The following is a 16004-nucleotide window of genomic DNA, read 5'->3' as shown; positions in this document are numbered from 1 at the left end:
TATCGTCAGGATTAACTTCACAGGTTGTGGATTCATGGTCTTATCCTCCCTTTATGCCAGTCTCTTGTGAAAAGACAAATATCTTTTTTGGGCAATCAAATATTTACACTTCCCTATAGGGCTGTGAAGGCATCGTGATATTCAAAATCATATGAATCCTTTCTCCTTCCAAAACACACACAGCTGTCAAATTGCCCAACTGTGATTCCCATCTGCTCTGCATGCTCTCGCACATTCTTTCACGCATTGATTTGTCTTATAAAACCACACATGGGCTGTGTGCAACACACACAAATACAAGTATGCGTAGCAGAATACACACAAATACACACGCTCAAACACACAGCTGCAGGATTTCCTTAGAGACAGTCTGACTGTGTCTGCACGAACTTCTCAGACAAAAATCCAACCTAAACCTTCAAACTTTTCCATCTTCATCTCTTCTACTCCTCTTTCTCTCCATCTGTGTCTCTTTCTCTCCCTCCATGCTTGTATTATCTCCTCTTCAGCCATCTTTTCCTCCCTTAGGCAAATCTGAATAGTTGTCATCGCTTCCCTTGTGGTGTCTTGCCTAGAAGCCAATTATCACTGCTGTTACTCATCACACACACACACACACACACACACACACACACACACACACACACACACACACACGCACACACACACACACACACACACACACACGTCCATGCATGCTGCCATGCATATATGCACACACACCTACACACATATAAGATGATATCTTCAGTTTTAATGAAAAAAGGACAGTGAACACACATGCACACACACTCCCTCTGTATTTATTGTGAGTCCCTACACATTTATTATTATCTGAGAAAGCCAAGGGACTGTGCTCTCAGAAGATCATTCTTCAGATTCATCCTAATCGTGTGTGCGTGTGTTTGTATGTGAGTGCTTGTGTATGTGTAGTACATGTACTGTAGCAAAAGTTTAATGTGTAACGCAGTTTTGTCTGTACTCCTGCATGTTGGATTTGAAACAAAACAGTGACCACAATCTTAAAGTGCTGACTTTGAGATCTAATTTGGAGATATTTACTGTCCACATAGACTGTGCAGGGTTAGAGCTCTTTTTATACCGTCTCCTAAATTTAGGAGCCATTTTCTCTTTCTGCTTGTTTCTGGGGCTTGTTGCATTGAGTGTGGGTTTCAGCAGAAAAATTATGATTGGTTGGATGGAGGTCATGTGACAGATTTCCACTGTTGCCTCTCGGAAAACTGCTTGATTGCCTTGTCTTTGAATTGAATTTTAAGTGAACGGCATTAAAACTGTTTTAACCTCAGATTGTTTCAAACCAAATCCAGTGTGCTGGTGTACCGAGCCAAAACAATTAAACTGTGTATATGGGAATGAAAATGCAGATGTGTTTTATAGATTGTGTGGACTGTATTTCTGTCTGTTCTGCCAGAATGACATTGGAGGCCAGAGAGTGTTGGTGAACAAATGGAGTACCTTCATCAAAGCTCGACTGGTCTGCTCTGTACCAGGACCTCATGGCATCGACACACACTTCAACCAACTGGGTGAGGTCCACATAAACCTTTTTGACTAAGCTTTGCTTTTACAGCTGCACACAGTTGTCCTCTTGAACATAAATCCTTCACACACAAACTGCAGATTCACACATAAATAAAGTAAATGACTTTATCTTTTTCTGTCAAACAGAGGATGTTTTCCTGCTGAGGACCAAGGATGAAAGGAACCCAGACATCTATGCAATCTTCAGCACCATCAGGTGAATAACCATCAGGCGTCATCTCTGTTATCATATCTGAATATTATCTACCTTGCAATTCATCAGAGGACCAAAAAGAGTTGAATTGTTCTGTTGTGTTCCAAATTTAAATCTAAATAATTTGATTATTTGTGGACATGTTCAACTATATTCCCCCTTTCTCTTCCACAGTAATGTGTTCCAGGGTTTTGCTGTGTGTGTTTACCGTATGGCTGACATCAGAGAAGCTTTCAATGGACCCTTCGCTCACAAAGAGGGTCCTGACTACCAGTGGGGGGCCTATGAAGGGAGGGTCCCTTATCCAAGACCAGGCGTGGTGAGTATTTTACCTCTAACCTTATATTCACTCAAATGTTTTAGTTGCCCAACCTGAACTGTAATTTTACCAGACTGTTCTTAGCATGACCACAATATTTCCCACCACAATACATGCTTCTGCACGACAACATTATAAGGAAATGTAGATGTCCTACCCTTCGTATGCTGATGACACACAAATTTACACGTATTCTTCCTCCGCTGATCTCAGTCTTGTAAACAAGCTGCTAAATTGAATCAACAGTATGAACGTCTGGTTGACTTTTTCTTTGTTGTAATTGATTAAAGAGAACCTTTAGCTAACATTATACATACATTATAGATTCTAAAAAATAGAGACATGAAATTAAATAGTCAGATTCACTATGTGTGAAATACATTCAGGAAGCTCAGAGCTGTTTTGAAGTTTTATCAGGAACAACCCATGTTAATATAAATCTACATCATGTAAATGTATCAGATTTAACTAAACGGCATCTGTGCTTGAAAACTGTGTCCAAAAGTTCAAGAAGTTACACATCAAACTGACCCTGAGAAACTGGTTAATGCATTCATTTCAAACACTGCAGTGCTATTTTTGTTGGATTACCAAGAGGATTACTTTTAAAAGCAGCCCAGCAGCAGCACCATGAACTACACCCCCAAAATGATCGTAAACTTTTTCAACAACAACTGAACATTATAACCCCAATTAAGGTAGGTTTTTTTGGCAGGGTTGCTGTTTTTGAATGCGTTAGTTTTAGATAGGTGTGCCCAATAAACACCTAATAAACACCATCATGCACTCAAAGCCCTTCAAAATCTATTTATTTAAAATGATTCATTCAACAGTAGAGTAGGTGGATCGTTCCTGTTGGTGATTGTGGTGTCCTCACTGTGAAAACTAGCTGTTCCCTCAGTGCATTTTTCCTCAAAACATATTAAGCTGTTGTAATACAGTTGTGTACAAATGTAACTCTTAGGAGAAGTGGTTGCTCAGGTCTTTTGTGCTTGAACAGAGAAAGGGAATAAGAACTGGAGAGTAGCAAGTAGCAGTAACCTACTGTGTGTGCTAGTGCAGCTGTAGTTACTGTATAAAATACAGACCCTTCTCCTGGTTTACATCCTGACTCTCAGTGGAGCCCCGTCATGTTCTCTCAACCACATCACTGTAATTCAGACTTGTTATATATACAAACACACACGTGGAGGCAACACACATACACACGGTCCTGTCGTGTATGTAATTCCACCTCATTACCACAGTGAAGGAGAGCGTATGGAGGCAGGAGGAATATGAATAATGTGAGAACAGAGCAGACACCTCTGTGGTTTCACTCCACTGACTCTCTGATTAACAGGAATGTTTTGGCCTGAAACTGAGAGTGTAAGAGAGAGGGAAGAAGGAAATGGAGGAAGAGAGGAAACGGGGAAAAAGGTGATGACTCAGGGAAGGTCGATGAAGAGGCAAAGATGGAAAGAAGAGGAGGAGAGGGGAAGGAAAGAGGAGTGAAGAAAGAGCAATTGATTTTTCTTTGTCCTTGAGATTTTCAGCAAAACTCATTCGATGAAGAATAGCTTGATACTATGTGGACTTTAGCTGGAGTTAAAATATTCTCCTGCAAAACAGTTTAAAATTAGCGATAATGATCTGGACTTGTCACTATAAAAGATTTAAGCATTAAACTGTGTAATATCCATCATGTCTCCTTACTCACCTGTCAAAACTCACGCAAGAACGGAAAACAAAAGCTCAGTTTCCCCTTCTGAAAGACCTCAGTTTAGAGCGATTTGGTGGATTTATCCTCCCAGATATTTATCTTGGATTGAAATATCACTGCACATTGTTTAATGCGTGTCAGAACTCATTCTGTCATCGAGGGTATTATGGGATAGTGTATTTATTGCAGATTTACGAGAGCTTTAGTCGAAATCCCACCTGAAACTGGATATTACATTTCATTTATTTTGTGAGGTACTTGTCTGCCTGTCTCTGTCATCCACACTGACGTCCACTGTCACCATAAAAGCCAAATGTTTGATACTTAAAAACTGAACCTTTGGGCTGCAACCACACATACTGTATCCTTAATGATCCTGGGTGTTTCTGTTGGATTGATTTCTGACATGAAAATCCCTTTTGTAGCGTGTTTTAAATTACCTTTCTATACACTATCCATCCTCCTCGATTATCAGAGCATCATCTGCATATTTTCCTGCACCGTCAGTTTAGATTAGATTTAAGTCCCAGTTTTTATCATAAAGGCTTTAAATGTTCAACTTGAATATCCTCTAGCTATTTCTTTTTATTCACCTTTGAGTTTGAGTCAGACCTCATACTTCCAGACCCATTCTTTAAGGATTGTCAGCTTACTTTCCTTTGAGACTGGATATTATAGGATACGTTAAGTATTCTTACTTCAAACAGAGGCTTCTGCTAACTTACTAATATCCCCTCTGTTAGGTATGAGCTCCTTGTTCTGTCTTAGCAGGTCGGAGTCCTTCTTTTGTTTGGAATTACCTGTTCTGTGTCACTTTCACACTCTTGTGTTTGTGTTGCCTTTGTGAATATTTCCTGCCTGCACTGATGCCTTGTCAAAGAGGGCAAAGTTTAGTCCAAATGAGGAAAGATATTGCCATAAAGAGTGAGGTTTGCAATGCAACAAAATGAACAACAGAGCATAATGAAACGGTAGATGTTTCAGCACAGATATGATTGAACTTATATTTGGGGATCTTCCTTTTGGCAGATGGCAGATGAGTTAAACCACTACCAGACAGCCTGACATAGAACTGGAAAAGTAATTTAGCAGGATTTGAACATCAGCTACTATTGCTCTCTTCTGCTGGGTCTGTTTGTTATAATGGATGAATTTCCCTTACACAGTACATACTGTGCTCATACACGCGAACACACTTACATACACAGCAATAATGAACATGAATACTGTAGATGTCTGCCAAATATGCCCACGTCTTCTCTCTCTCATTTACTCTCTCGGCTCTCAGTTGGAGATTGAAAGCAGTCGACCTGCCGCAGCAAAATTTGGATGAGTTGGCAATAAAATTTGGAGCTATTCCAGTTTAGGTTTTATGTGCTCTGCAAACAGATGAGGATCAGTTTGAAAACAGACTGACATATTGGGGATGAGCATGCGAGCTGCAGCAGTGGGTGTGTCACTTTGTGAAAGCTGATTGAATCTGAAAAATAATAATCATGCGGATTTTAAACACACACCTTAAACACAGATTGGGACGTTTGGACCTCATTTTAAATGATACACAAACTTCAAAATTCGTGCTCTATGTATTGTAAATAAATTCACACATTTGCACCTGAAGTTAGCGAGTTGAAGAACTGAGCCTGGTTTTGTGGACACATTCCACACCTTCTGGAATAAATTATGATTGATGGCATTTAGTATACCATACCCAGAGGAATGTACCATTTTACAACAAATAGTTTGTGCATTTTGAGCCTGACGTCCCTGCACAGTTCAGATCCCCCCTCTGAAATTGAATCCAGACCATTACAGGGCTATTGTGTGGATCAGTTACTGTTGTGATAAGCAGGAGTTACAATATTTCTACCAGATGGAGGCACAGTCTGGAATAGCAATATCAGGCAATGAGATTTATACAGATACAAAATGTTCAAGCAACTAACTGCTCTCTCAAGAGTCTCATCTGTGTACAAGGCTTCATCTCAGTTCAGTTCTAGCCTATGCTCAGCCTTCATTTATGATGTTTGGCGAAGTTGTCAGCCTCATGACTTTGACATATGCTTTCATTTTAGTCAGTCAGTACTGCAGTATTAGTTTTCTTTACTGATGTAGCTTCTCTTCCAAATCTTTCCACCACCCTGACCTCCCCCTTCATGACACGGTCAGTTTGTCAGTTTGTTTGCTTCTTGGCCCTCAGGTTATTGCAGAGTAATATGTTTTCTCTATGCTCTCATTACTTGTGTTTCATATGTGTAAAATCTTCATTCATCACCAGTATCTGTTGATCTTGCAGCTCCTTGGTATCTTCCTGAGCGACACTCTAAAAGCCCTTTTTTTATTGCTCCTTTTTGTGTTTTTTGATCAAATTAGACTCTTTTGAAACTCTTGAATCTTATTTGCAGAAAATTGCAGATTACACCATCCTTTAATTGTGACAGGAAAAGGATCCCAGAGCTTGAGAGAGCCATGAATGAAGTAGCAGTTTTCTGCACAGTGTAAATCTGCTTTCAGTGTAGAAACAGACAAATCATCACTCATGGTGGTTCTGGCCACCAACAGAGACATCAGACCTCTGAACAGTGGATGGTTTTTGCCCACAGTCGCATCAAACGTGAAAAACAGTTGCAGTGAAGACCTCCAGCAGCAGTTCATGACAAAGACTTTTGTTTCTTTGCAAAAAATTGCTGGTCTGAATCATGAGCAAACCCAAAGGTTGTATGGTTCACATAAATGCCTTTATTTGGACAGTGTTCAACCCTCTTAATTATTTGAGTTGTACAGTATCTCAGCCAAGTACCGGCACATTAATTTTTTCTTTACTACAGTGACACAAATAGGAGGATTTTTTTTAACTGAAGACCAACTGCTTCCATTGAGCTGTTTCCAAAGACATAACTTTACAACTGCGGTTTTGAACTTTCATCCAAAGTTTTCAGGCACCATAAAACTACTAATGAGGGTTCTTTGAGAAGACTTTAAGACTATAATGAGGCCACAATTGTTTTTTTTGTTTTTTTTTAAGCGCACCTCCGGCAGTGGAAAATGGTGGAAATGGTAGAGTTTAAGTAAAAAATGTACAGAATTGTACATTAAACTCTTCTGTCTTGCTACTGTTTGTCAAGGATTTTACCAAAAATGTTCTGTTTTTAAGACCATCTCCCTTTTTCTTTCCACGTTTTTCTCATCCCTCTCTCCATCTCTCCAGTGCCCGAGTAAAATCACCAACCAGCCAGGCAGAGAGTTTGGAAGCACAAAGGACTTCCCTGATTCGGTGCTGCAGTTTGCTCGCAACCACCCACTGATGTGGCGACCGGTGTATCCCGCCCTGCGCCAGCCTGTGCTCGTCAAGGCCAACACTCCTTACAAGCTGAGACAAATTGTAGTCGACCGGGTCGAGGCAGAGGATGGGCAGTACGATGTCATGTTCATCGGCACAGGTAAGTGTGAAAAGAAGGGTTTTTGGTAAGATGTAGATATTCTGCTCCAGTTCTGTAACCTTGTCACTTACTGCATATGTTCACTTGTCTTTCAGACGTTGGTACAGTATTGAAGGTCATTGCTCTGCACAGTGGAAACAGCCTGGAGACAGAGGAGGTCACACTAGAGGAGCTACAAGTCTTTAAAGCGAGTTTTACTCCATCTGATGTCTCAATAACTCTTTTCTTTTCTCTCTGCTTCCATCTCTTGCCATTCACCATCCTACTTCTAATTATTTCACTGTATCTCTCAAACAATCATTGTAATCGACAGATGAGAACCCACAAAGTTGTTTCAAAACCTAATCACATTTATTTCTTCTTAATTTTTAAAGACTAATTCATTTCTTAAATTTCCGCTCCACCATATTTTCTTCGCCTTTCCTTACTGTAAGCCTTTTCCCACTGTGAAATATCTGAGGTCAATTATTGTTATTATTGCAGGTGCCAACTCCAATTACATCAATGGATATATCCGTGAAAAGGGTAAGCTGATATGACTGTAATCACTAACATCAATGCTCATGCCTGTAAACCTAAACCAGCCGTTATCTTCATCATACCTCGCTCCCTTTTTCCTCCCCTCATCATTTCAAACAGCAAGCCCTGTATGTGGGCTCTCCAGCAGGTGTTGCGCAGGTGAAGCTGCATCGCTGTGAAACTTATGGGAAAGCCTGCGCTGAGTGCTGCCTGGCCAGAGACCCTTACTGCGCCTGGGACGGATCACTTTGCGCACGATATGTACCCAACAGCAAACGTCGCTACCGCAGACAGGACATCAGGCATGGAAACCCTGTGCTGCAGTGTATGGATCAGAATCTGAGCGGTGGGTGTGGCCCCTTTTAGTTTTTACACTTTGGTTTCTGTATGGATCAAACAAAAAAGATATGTTTTAATTAGCAAGCTTCAGACAGGATTATTAGCGAGTTACTGAATGATTCATGTCTTCATAAACTGCATATTCCTCATACGATGTATATTTTTCTGCACTTTTTTATAAAGGTTCACTGAGCTGTCCTAGTTTTAAGGTCATGTTCTAAACTCTCTTGTGTCTGTAAGCAAAGTTTTTCCACTGTACTCCCAGGACTCTGTAGATAAGCATTACTTCTTGTATGGTCTAGACAAGGGTGGTGCTCCCCTTACACACTCTAAACTATTTAGCTGTGAATAGAAAGAAGACCAGGGAAGCTCTGCTCTTGTGTACACTGTACATGAGTCTGTAAACACCTGAGGTCCAGGGGAAGATGCTATGGGACATGTGCCAGCCTGTGTTTGAATAACGACTGTGTGGATGTGTTTGTGTCTGTGAGGGTCAGTGTATTTCTTTGTGGCTCTTTCTCAGGATGGAAGCCTGGGAGTGTTTGTGTGGGAAGTCCGATTTGTGCAGAGTCTGTCCGTTTATTCAAACTGTAAGAGACACATGTTGTACAGTATATTAGCCAGAAAATAAATGTTGAATCCTCAACAACACATGTCTGTTTAAACCTTACACAGTCAGAGCATGTGAAACACAACATCTTACTCTTTCTTCCTCCTTGTTGGGTTTTGAGAGACAATTGTGTTAATGGGAGGTAAGAAATGTACACTCAGACACATAAGTGTTACAAATACAGCTCTTACTTTTTCCATCATCGATCCTTAACATCCTCGGTAAGACGATATGAAGATAGATGATATGTGTGCGGGAGGGAGAGGGAGAGAAGGAAGAGCTTGACAGACAAAGAGGAGAAACCAAGCCAAAGCTGTAGAGATGCAGGACAGAAAAGGTGCGAGCATGTGTTGGAAGTGTGTTTGCTCACCTGAGTGTACAGCTGAGGTGCCAAGGTGATGAAATATGCCTCCCTCAGGGCTTTTGGTTGAACATACATTTTCTTTGTGCCAAGGTGTCAAGTTGTAGTTAAAGACTGAAACATCATCCATACGTTCACAATTTGTGAACAGAGATTTGGTCTAAACTCACATGAACCCACAAGGTACAGGCAAAGATCCTGCCTGGTTTAACTAATTGTGTCCCCAAATCGCCTTTATTATCAGGTGATAATCTGATAATAACATCATATGTTGTCTCTGAGGTTTGCAGTTCAGATTGTAACTTTCCTTGTGCACAGTAGGCAGTAATTGGGATTGACATCCTTGAAGATGTAGTCCGGCTTTTTGAAAAATATGCTCATTGGTGTTCTTGCTGAGAGTCAGATGACAAGTTAAACTGGAGTCTAAAAAGGACAAGATGCAGTAAAACGTGTAAATACATATCGGCTGGGAGCAGTGATGCCCTGGTAGGTGTGTTTTGTTACCTTTGATAGAGCCTGGCTGGCTCTTTCCGCCTTTGCTAATCAAACTGCTTGTCTGCTCCAGCTCCATATTGAACATGCACCAAACTGAGAGTTGCACTGATCTACTCATCTCACTCTTGGCAAGAGAGCCAATGATTGCATTTCCAAAAATGTCAAACAATGAAATTCTTATGTAAGATATTTGACTTAACTGGCCATTACACTTTTTTGAAATTGACTTGTCTTCACTGCTTGATTCTGCTTCATTCAGACCTGAGGACATGTACAGTAGACCTTAACCTACAGCGTGTCATGTATTTAGTATTTTATTTGAGGAACCAGAGGCTGCACACATGTTGAAGAATGACCCTATGTCTACTGTTAAATGACTTATTTAGTCTATATATTTTTGCGTACGTTCAGATAAAAATGCAACACAGCAAAGGCAAATGAAGGAAAAGTGCTTTTTCAAAAACAGGAATAATTCTAATTGAAAAGCAATATGCTGTAATCAGAGGAAGAGTAACATAGACATATTTGCGTTAAAGTATTTACAGGAACTGTCCTTTATAGGATTCACATTTTATAGACATGCTGTGGAGGCGCCTGAACATGGTTCACTGTGTTGCTCAAGAGGACTTCAGGCTCACTTGGTAGATGTTTATATACATTTCATGTGCTCTGCAGACTGACAGTCATCATTTTCATTCTTTCACAACCTTTCAAATGATCTCTCTTTCAACCAGAGGAGCTTGATGTGGCAGAGGACAGGGTGGTGTATGCAACAGAGAACAATAGTACCTTCCTGGAGTGTGTTCCTCGCTCTCCACAAGCTACCGTTACCTGGCTCGTCCAGCGTGACGACCGCAAGGAAGAGGTAAGGAAAGAGCCATCGGACCAAAATCAAGATAATAAATTGCTTCTGTATCCTAATATATCTATAATGGGAGGATGGTGGAAAATCTTTTAGAAGCAGATGAGGGGAGAAACTTAGGCCAGTGGCAGCCTGAGTAACTACCCTTGAAAGTGAGATTTGCGTGTGAATTTGGCAAGTGGTTGACACATTTGACATATGGTTGAAATTAAGCCATTATATATTTCAAAGGAAAATGAACAACCACTTGTTCTCTTGGATAAACAGTGAATTCTTTGCAAAACTTGATCACATGCCACTGAAAACCAAAGTGTCACTCAATGTCCACTGGTTATTGTGACTTAAACACAGTGCTGCAAAGTCCATTTGAAGCTCTACTACAATTATGTCGCTGTGTTTGCCCACACCCACAGTAATCATTCATTTGTTTGAGGGTATGTTTCTCCAAGCTCAACCGAGCGCCTCGGTGAGCCATGCAGGTATTAAGGCATTACGACCCCTCTCTATTTCCTTGCAAATAAACATTTGGCTGCCACTCCAGCTGACAAGGCTGCCATGTTTGTGTTGGCACAGAGGTATAGAACCTGAAGGGAGGGGAGGTACAGAGGAGAGATTGAGAAAAGGGAGATGTAAATGAATAGAGGAGAGACTTGAGGTGGATGTAGGTAAGGAAAGAAAAGGAGAATGAGAGGAAAGTAAAACCTAAAAACTAACCGTGACTGGATTTCATGTTGCATTCTTTCATGTACATTGCTGCTTCCTTTCAAGCTGAGAAAACAGTACAAAAAAGCCCCTTTCTCCCTCTTTCTTTTCTCATGCAGTGAAGTGGATTACATGCTCTGAGCCCAAAGTTTCCTGATTTCTTTTTTATAGTTTGTTTGCATCAGCCAGATGAATGGGCTGGAAGCAACACATTGATGGCTTTTCACAAGGATTTGTTACAGATATTTTGTTTATTGACTTACATTATTTGCATTTGTAGTCAAAAGGCTTCTGTACATGCATCCATTTGCATTTTGACTTTCACAAAGTGAAAGCAAAAGCATCAAATTTCATTTCAGTTTGTTCAGATTTTAAACATAGCACACTTTGCATGCAAAGGTCAACTGATTCAAGACACAAAACAGCATGTTGTTTTTACAGTAAGATTCAGGTTAATGTCAGTGACTCTTTCTCTATTTTTTTTTTTTGTTATGCATCATGTCATGAAATCTTGATTTAATATGTTGCTCTATCATGTAAGAAAGTTAAAAATAGACACATATTGTCCCTCTGCCTCACTCAGGTGAAGCTGGATGATCGTGTGATGTCGACAGAGCAGGGGCTCCTGTTTCGTCGTCTCTTCCGCCAGGATGAAGGCATGTACATCTGCCGCTCCCGAGAGCACGGCTTCACACAGACCCTGGCCCGCCTCACCCTCGAAGTCCTCCAGGGGGAGACTGTGGACGAACTCATGGCACGTGACAACGTCGGCCTCTCTGATTCGTTCAAAGACCGGTCTACAGGAGGCTACAGGGCCTGGATGCCTTGTAGCACATATAGCAGGGCAGGCTCATCAAGCCAAATCAGCCAATCACGTACATGGTTCAAGGATATCATGCAGCTGATTGGGCCGTCAAACCTGCCGCACGTGGAGGAGTACTGCGAGAGGATGTGGTGCAACGACAAGCTGAGGAGGAAGCACAAGAGCATGCTGGAGAAATTCCGCCAGGCGCAGGACAGCGCCAGGAAGGCTCGAAGCAAGAGCTCCGGCGAACGTAACCGGACGCCAAGGGATCTCAGCGCGAGGAAGGAGTAACAGAGAGAAGGCGAGCAGGGGACGAAAGAAGGAGAAAATGGGAGAAGACAAAGGGACAAAGATTGCAGTGTAGGACAAGATGAATTGGGCAGCAAAAGGGTCAAGACCAGTATCGATTTGGAAGAATGAGCTCGATCCAAGCTGATGCTAACAGAATGGAAATGAAATATATGTGTAGATCTGGTGCCAGGAGCTGGTTCTGAATAATGGCCCAATAAAGACAGAAGTGTTTGGTTGTCTGAAAGGACAGCGCAAAAACAGACTGCTACTGAACTGAACAGGTTGTTTCTGATGTAAAGATGTTGATAAAGAGAAGAGACAATCTTTCAAATCCACTCTGAGGACGCAAACCAAGGACTGCTCCCCCTCTCACACGCTCGTCCTTGTATGCTTTTACTGTTATTAAAATGACAGACACTGCTTCACCTTCACAAACCTCAGACTTATTAACGCATGCATGCTTGTGGACTGACTTTACCGATGGCCTCATGGACTCTTTGATCTGAGGCTTCAAAAGAGAGGAATATCACATTTACCTCTTCAGACAACAAAATAGCAAGTTTGCCACTCACACAAACACGTTGAGCACATACACTTACTTTCCATTTGTCTTTCTCACTACCAAAGTGGACACAGTCACATTTCATACAATTCAACCACTGGATTCATCACTTGACATTTAATTTCTTCTCTTTTTTTCAGGAAATATTCATGTGTGGCTTCAGCTCAAGACAAAACTGACTTTGCAGTATATTTATAAGAGGCATAGCAGCGAATGCACCAGGCGTAGACACTTACTGTCTCTAATCTCGCCAGTGGACATGGACACACACACATGCACACACACATTTTCATAAACTGAAATCTCATGCACCCCTCACACTGAACACATAAACTCAACGAGCTCCAACTGGAAGCTACCGTGAGACGACTGTTGATGGTTCAACAGATTAAAGGGCACATTGCTTTGTTTTTACTGCTGCGGGTTAAACGTTCCATTAAACAGCAGCTACAGATCAAAATTCCCCCCTCACCGACCCTTAAAGGGACATTTCACAGAGGCTTATTTTCATGCTTTTGGGCACATACCGTAACACCTCCGGGAACATACCTAATGGCCAAGATCAGATATTTACTTCCTTGAGGATCCTTAAGCACGTCAACTCAGTGAAAAATAAAGCTTTGACATTAACACCAGTCCAGCCAGGTGGCCTGTTAACAGTCATTTTCAAACAATTTCATTCATTTTTATTACATGAGTAATAATTTAGTCTAAAACAGTGAAATATCATAATTTACCACAACCCAAGGTGACACCAGAAACCATCCATTAAAGGAGAAATGACATAACCTGACCTCTCTGCTGTAACAGCGCACACTTTAATCATCCACTAAACTCATTTTCCCACAGTTCCCCCGTGTGCTGTGGCTCTCCGCTGACAATAGAGGGAACAATAGAAGGGGTCAGCTGTAGTGGCCGAGTCCTCTTGTGCTTTCTGCTTTGTAAACACAGGTTTTAAGACGGTCCATGGTTTGAACACACGATAATCCACATTGCTGTTGTCTTCAGTTTTGTTTTTACAATATAACTTTTTACAGTTAATGAAACCAGAAAAATTCCATGGGTAACAGGTGGAGAGGGGAATGGAGTTAAATAACAGATAAAGAAGCAGGGCAGATAAAATAAAGGCTAACAGTGTGAGATGTGAGCATTGCAACCTCAAGTCAAATTTGGCCAGAAGTCAGAAGAGGCTGAAGGCAGACAAGGATGTCAAGCCTCTTATTAAAAATAATCAGGAACTGAAGAAGGCAGATAATGTGAATACAATTGTGTAAACTTTTTTTTTTTTTTTTGACTGAAATGGGTTTTAAGAGCTGCTTTCAACTGTATCACTTATGTATGCAACTATTAGAGCACATTAATGGAGGCTTTGGAGTTGCATCAGTAGTCTAGTTAACCTCCTCTGGCCTCACCACAGAAGTCCACTGGAGATCTGTGCAAATGATGGCTACATATACCTACACATACGTAGTACACCTAATAAACAATGGAAAGATGTGCTGATAATGTGTCTCTAGTTCAAAGTTATCACATTAAATATTTGATATTTATTTAGTCTTACATCTTTAACCTTTGTCCCTGTGCAAGTCTCTGTGTGTGAGAAATCCAAGCTGATATTATTTCCATTCTTGCGGTGATCAATTAAATGTTGGCGGTCAAGTGGTGAAATAATCAGTTTCCAGTTCTAAACTGTGCAAAAGTTAACAATGCTTATGGGATTCATTTGGAGGCAGCAAAACACATTGAGAAACTATTGTTCAGCTATTGTTGGCGAAGAACTAAAGACCTCCAGTATGGCTATCAGAGGGGTTAAGGGTCAAGGCCCTGTAATATGTGTACATATGGATGATGCTATATCTATTCTGGGAGTCGTCTTATTGTGTAAAATTAGCCAGGAAGCAGCACTAACAACAGTGAACTTGGTGACCTTTCTGTAACCTTCATGGTGTGTAAATGGCTTCTCTGAGGACGAATGAAAAAGAGGAGTGAAGGGAGAAGAAAGGTGAGAGAGATTATAAAATAAGGTACTATAAGCTTGTTAAGGTTGTATTTGCAATTTATAAAACTCCCCATCCCTATAAAAATGGATTTTCTCCCAATTCTTCTGTATGAAGAGTGTTTCAAAAGGTGGCACTTTTTTCCACAGTTTGTACAGCGCACTTAAACACATGTTTTAACCTAGCAAATTGTATTTTCTTAGTTTGAGGACTGTGAGGCTGGCTATTAGATTCTATTTGTTATGTCTAAAGATTCTGATGTAGGTGTGAAGTGAAAGAAAATGATCGACTGACAGTCGGATGGCAGCAAGAAGCAAAGAGAGACAGCAGGTTGATTTATCTTGAAATTAACCCTCCTCAAAAGTTCCTTTTCTCTGTAACAATTTTAGATATAATCAATCATATTTTTGTGGAAACAGCAACATGAGTTCTTGGTCTGGTCTGCTTTGGTCAATAATGATGATTAAAACGTGAATTACTCTGTAATCTAAAGTCTGTGTTCAAGGTAAAACTTTTGTGATTGTTTGTAAACTTACAGCGTAGAAAGTTTCCACTTTACAGCAACTTTCACAAAATGGAACCACTAAAATAAATGCTGACCTTTCTTTTGTTTATGATTTTTCAGTTGCTGATAAAATGTGTATCACTGATTGAATGCTGCATATTTGTGCATGTTGAAAACAGACATTGTAAAGCCTTCGAATGCATTTCGGTTGTTGTAGTTGTACAAAGTGTGTTGTGGTGTTGCATCTTACCTTTTAACACTCTCTATAGCTACTTTAGTGCAGTTTGTCATTTCTTTTAACTTTTATCTAAAACACATGTTGAATTTACAGCACTCATCCTGCCTTATTGTTCAATTGTAGTATTTTATGGTATTTATATAAGAACAAAGACATTCATCAGTGTGTTTAATGTATTGTGTGTGTTTTGTGAAACTGGGGCAGGTTTTCAATCTAGCCAAACTACACCAGGTGATTTCATTGATTAGTTTCTCCTCCTGATTGGAGGTGTGCTAATTGCTAAACGGCTGCACATGCTCTGACCACCACTGCTACGATACATTAAGCAGAACAGGGATCAGTCAGTGAGACTGCAGTAAGCATACCATAGTCTATCACAGCTGTTTGGAGGGGTTCAACCAGCATGAGTTCCCCAAATGAATCTGTTCTTATTGAACATAGAGGCAACAACACTCTCAGTGGAGAATTTAGGCTGAAAAGTGTTTGGATCCTTGGATTAAA

The 16004-nt window shown here is 40.7% G+C and overlaps 1 protein-coding gene across 1 annotated transcript in view; it reads left to right on the top strand.

Moving 5' to 3' along the window:
• The window catches only part of sema3bl (sema domain, immunoglobulin domain (Ig), short basic domain, secreted, (semaphorin) 3bl), a 62020-nt gene extending 46656 nt beyond the window's left edge, over positions 1-15364 (top strand). Inside the window, exons 8-16 of the mRNA XM_070968272.1 lie at positions 1433-1547; positions 1690-1759; positions 1931-2075; positions 6986-7217; positions 7313-7404; positions 7701-7742; positions 7857-8082; positions 10276-10406; positions 11689-15364. Of these exons, the coding sequence (XP_070824373.1) occupies positions 1433-1547; positions 1690-1759; positions 1931-2075; positions 6986-7217; positions 7313-7404; positions 7701-7742; positions 7857-8082; positions 10276-10406; positions 11689-12201 (1566 nt within the window). The 3' untranslated portion in view covers positions 12202-15364. The remainder of the gene's footprint in view (positions 1-1432; positions 1548-1689; positions 1760-1930; positions 2076-6985; positions 7218-7312; positions 7405-7700; positions 7743-7856; positions 8083-10275; positions 10407-11688) is intronic.
• The last annotated feature ends 640 nt before the right edge of the window (positions 15365-16004 follow it).

This window comes from Chaetodon trifascialis, chromosome 8, assembly GCF_039877785.1.
Source record: "Chaetodon trifascialis isolate fChaTrf1 chromosome 8, fChaTrf1.hap1, whole genome shotgun sequence".
NCBI lineage: Eukaryota > Metazoa > Chordata > Actinopteri > Chaetodontiformes > Chaetodontidae > Chaetodon > Chaetodon trifascialis.
Note: the sequence above shows the minus strand (reverse complement) of the source record. Positions and strands in the feature narration are given on the sequence as shown.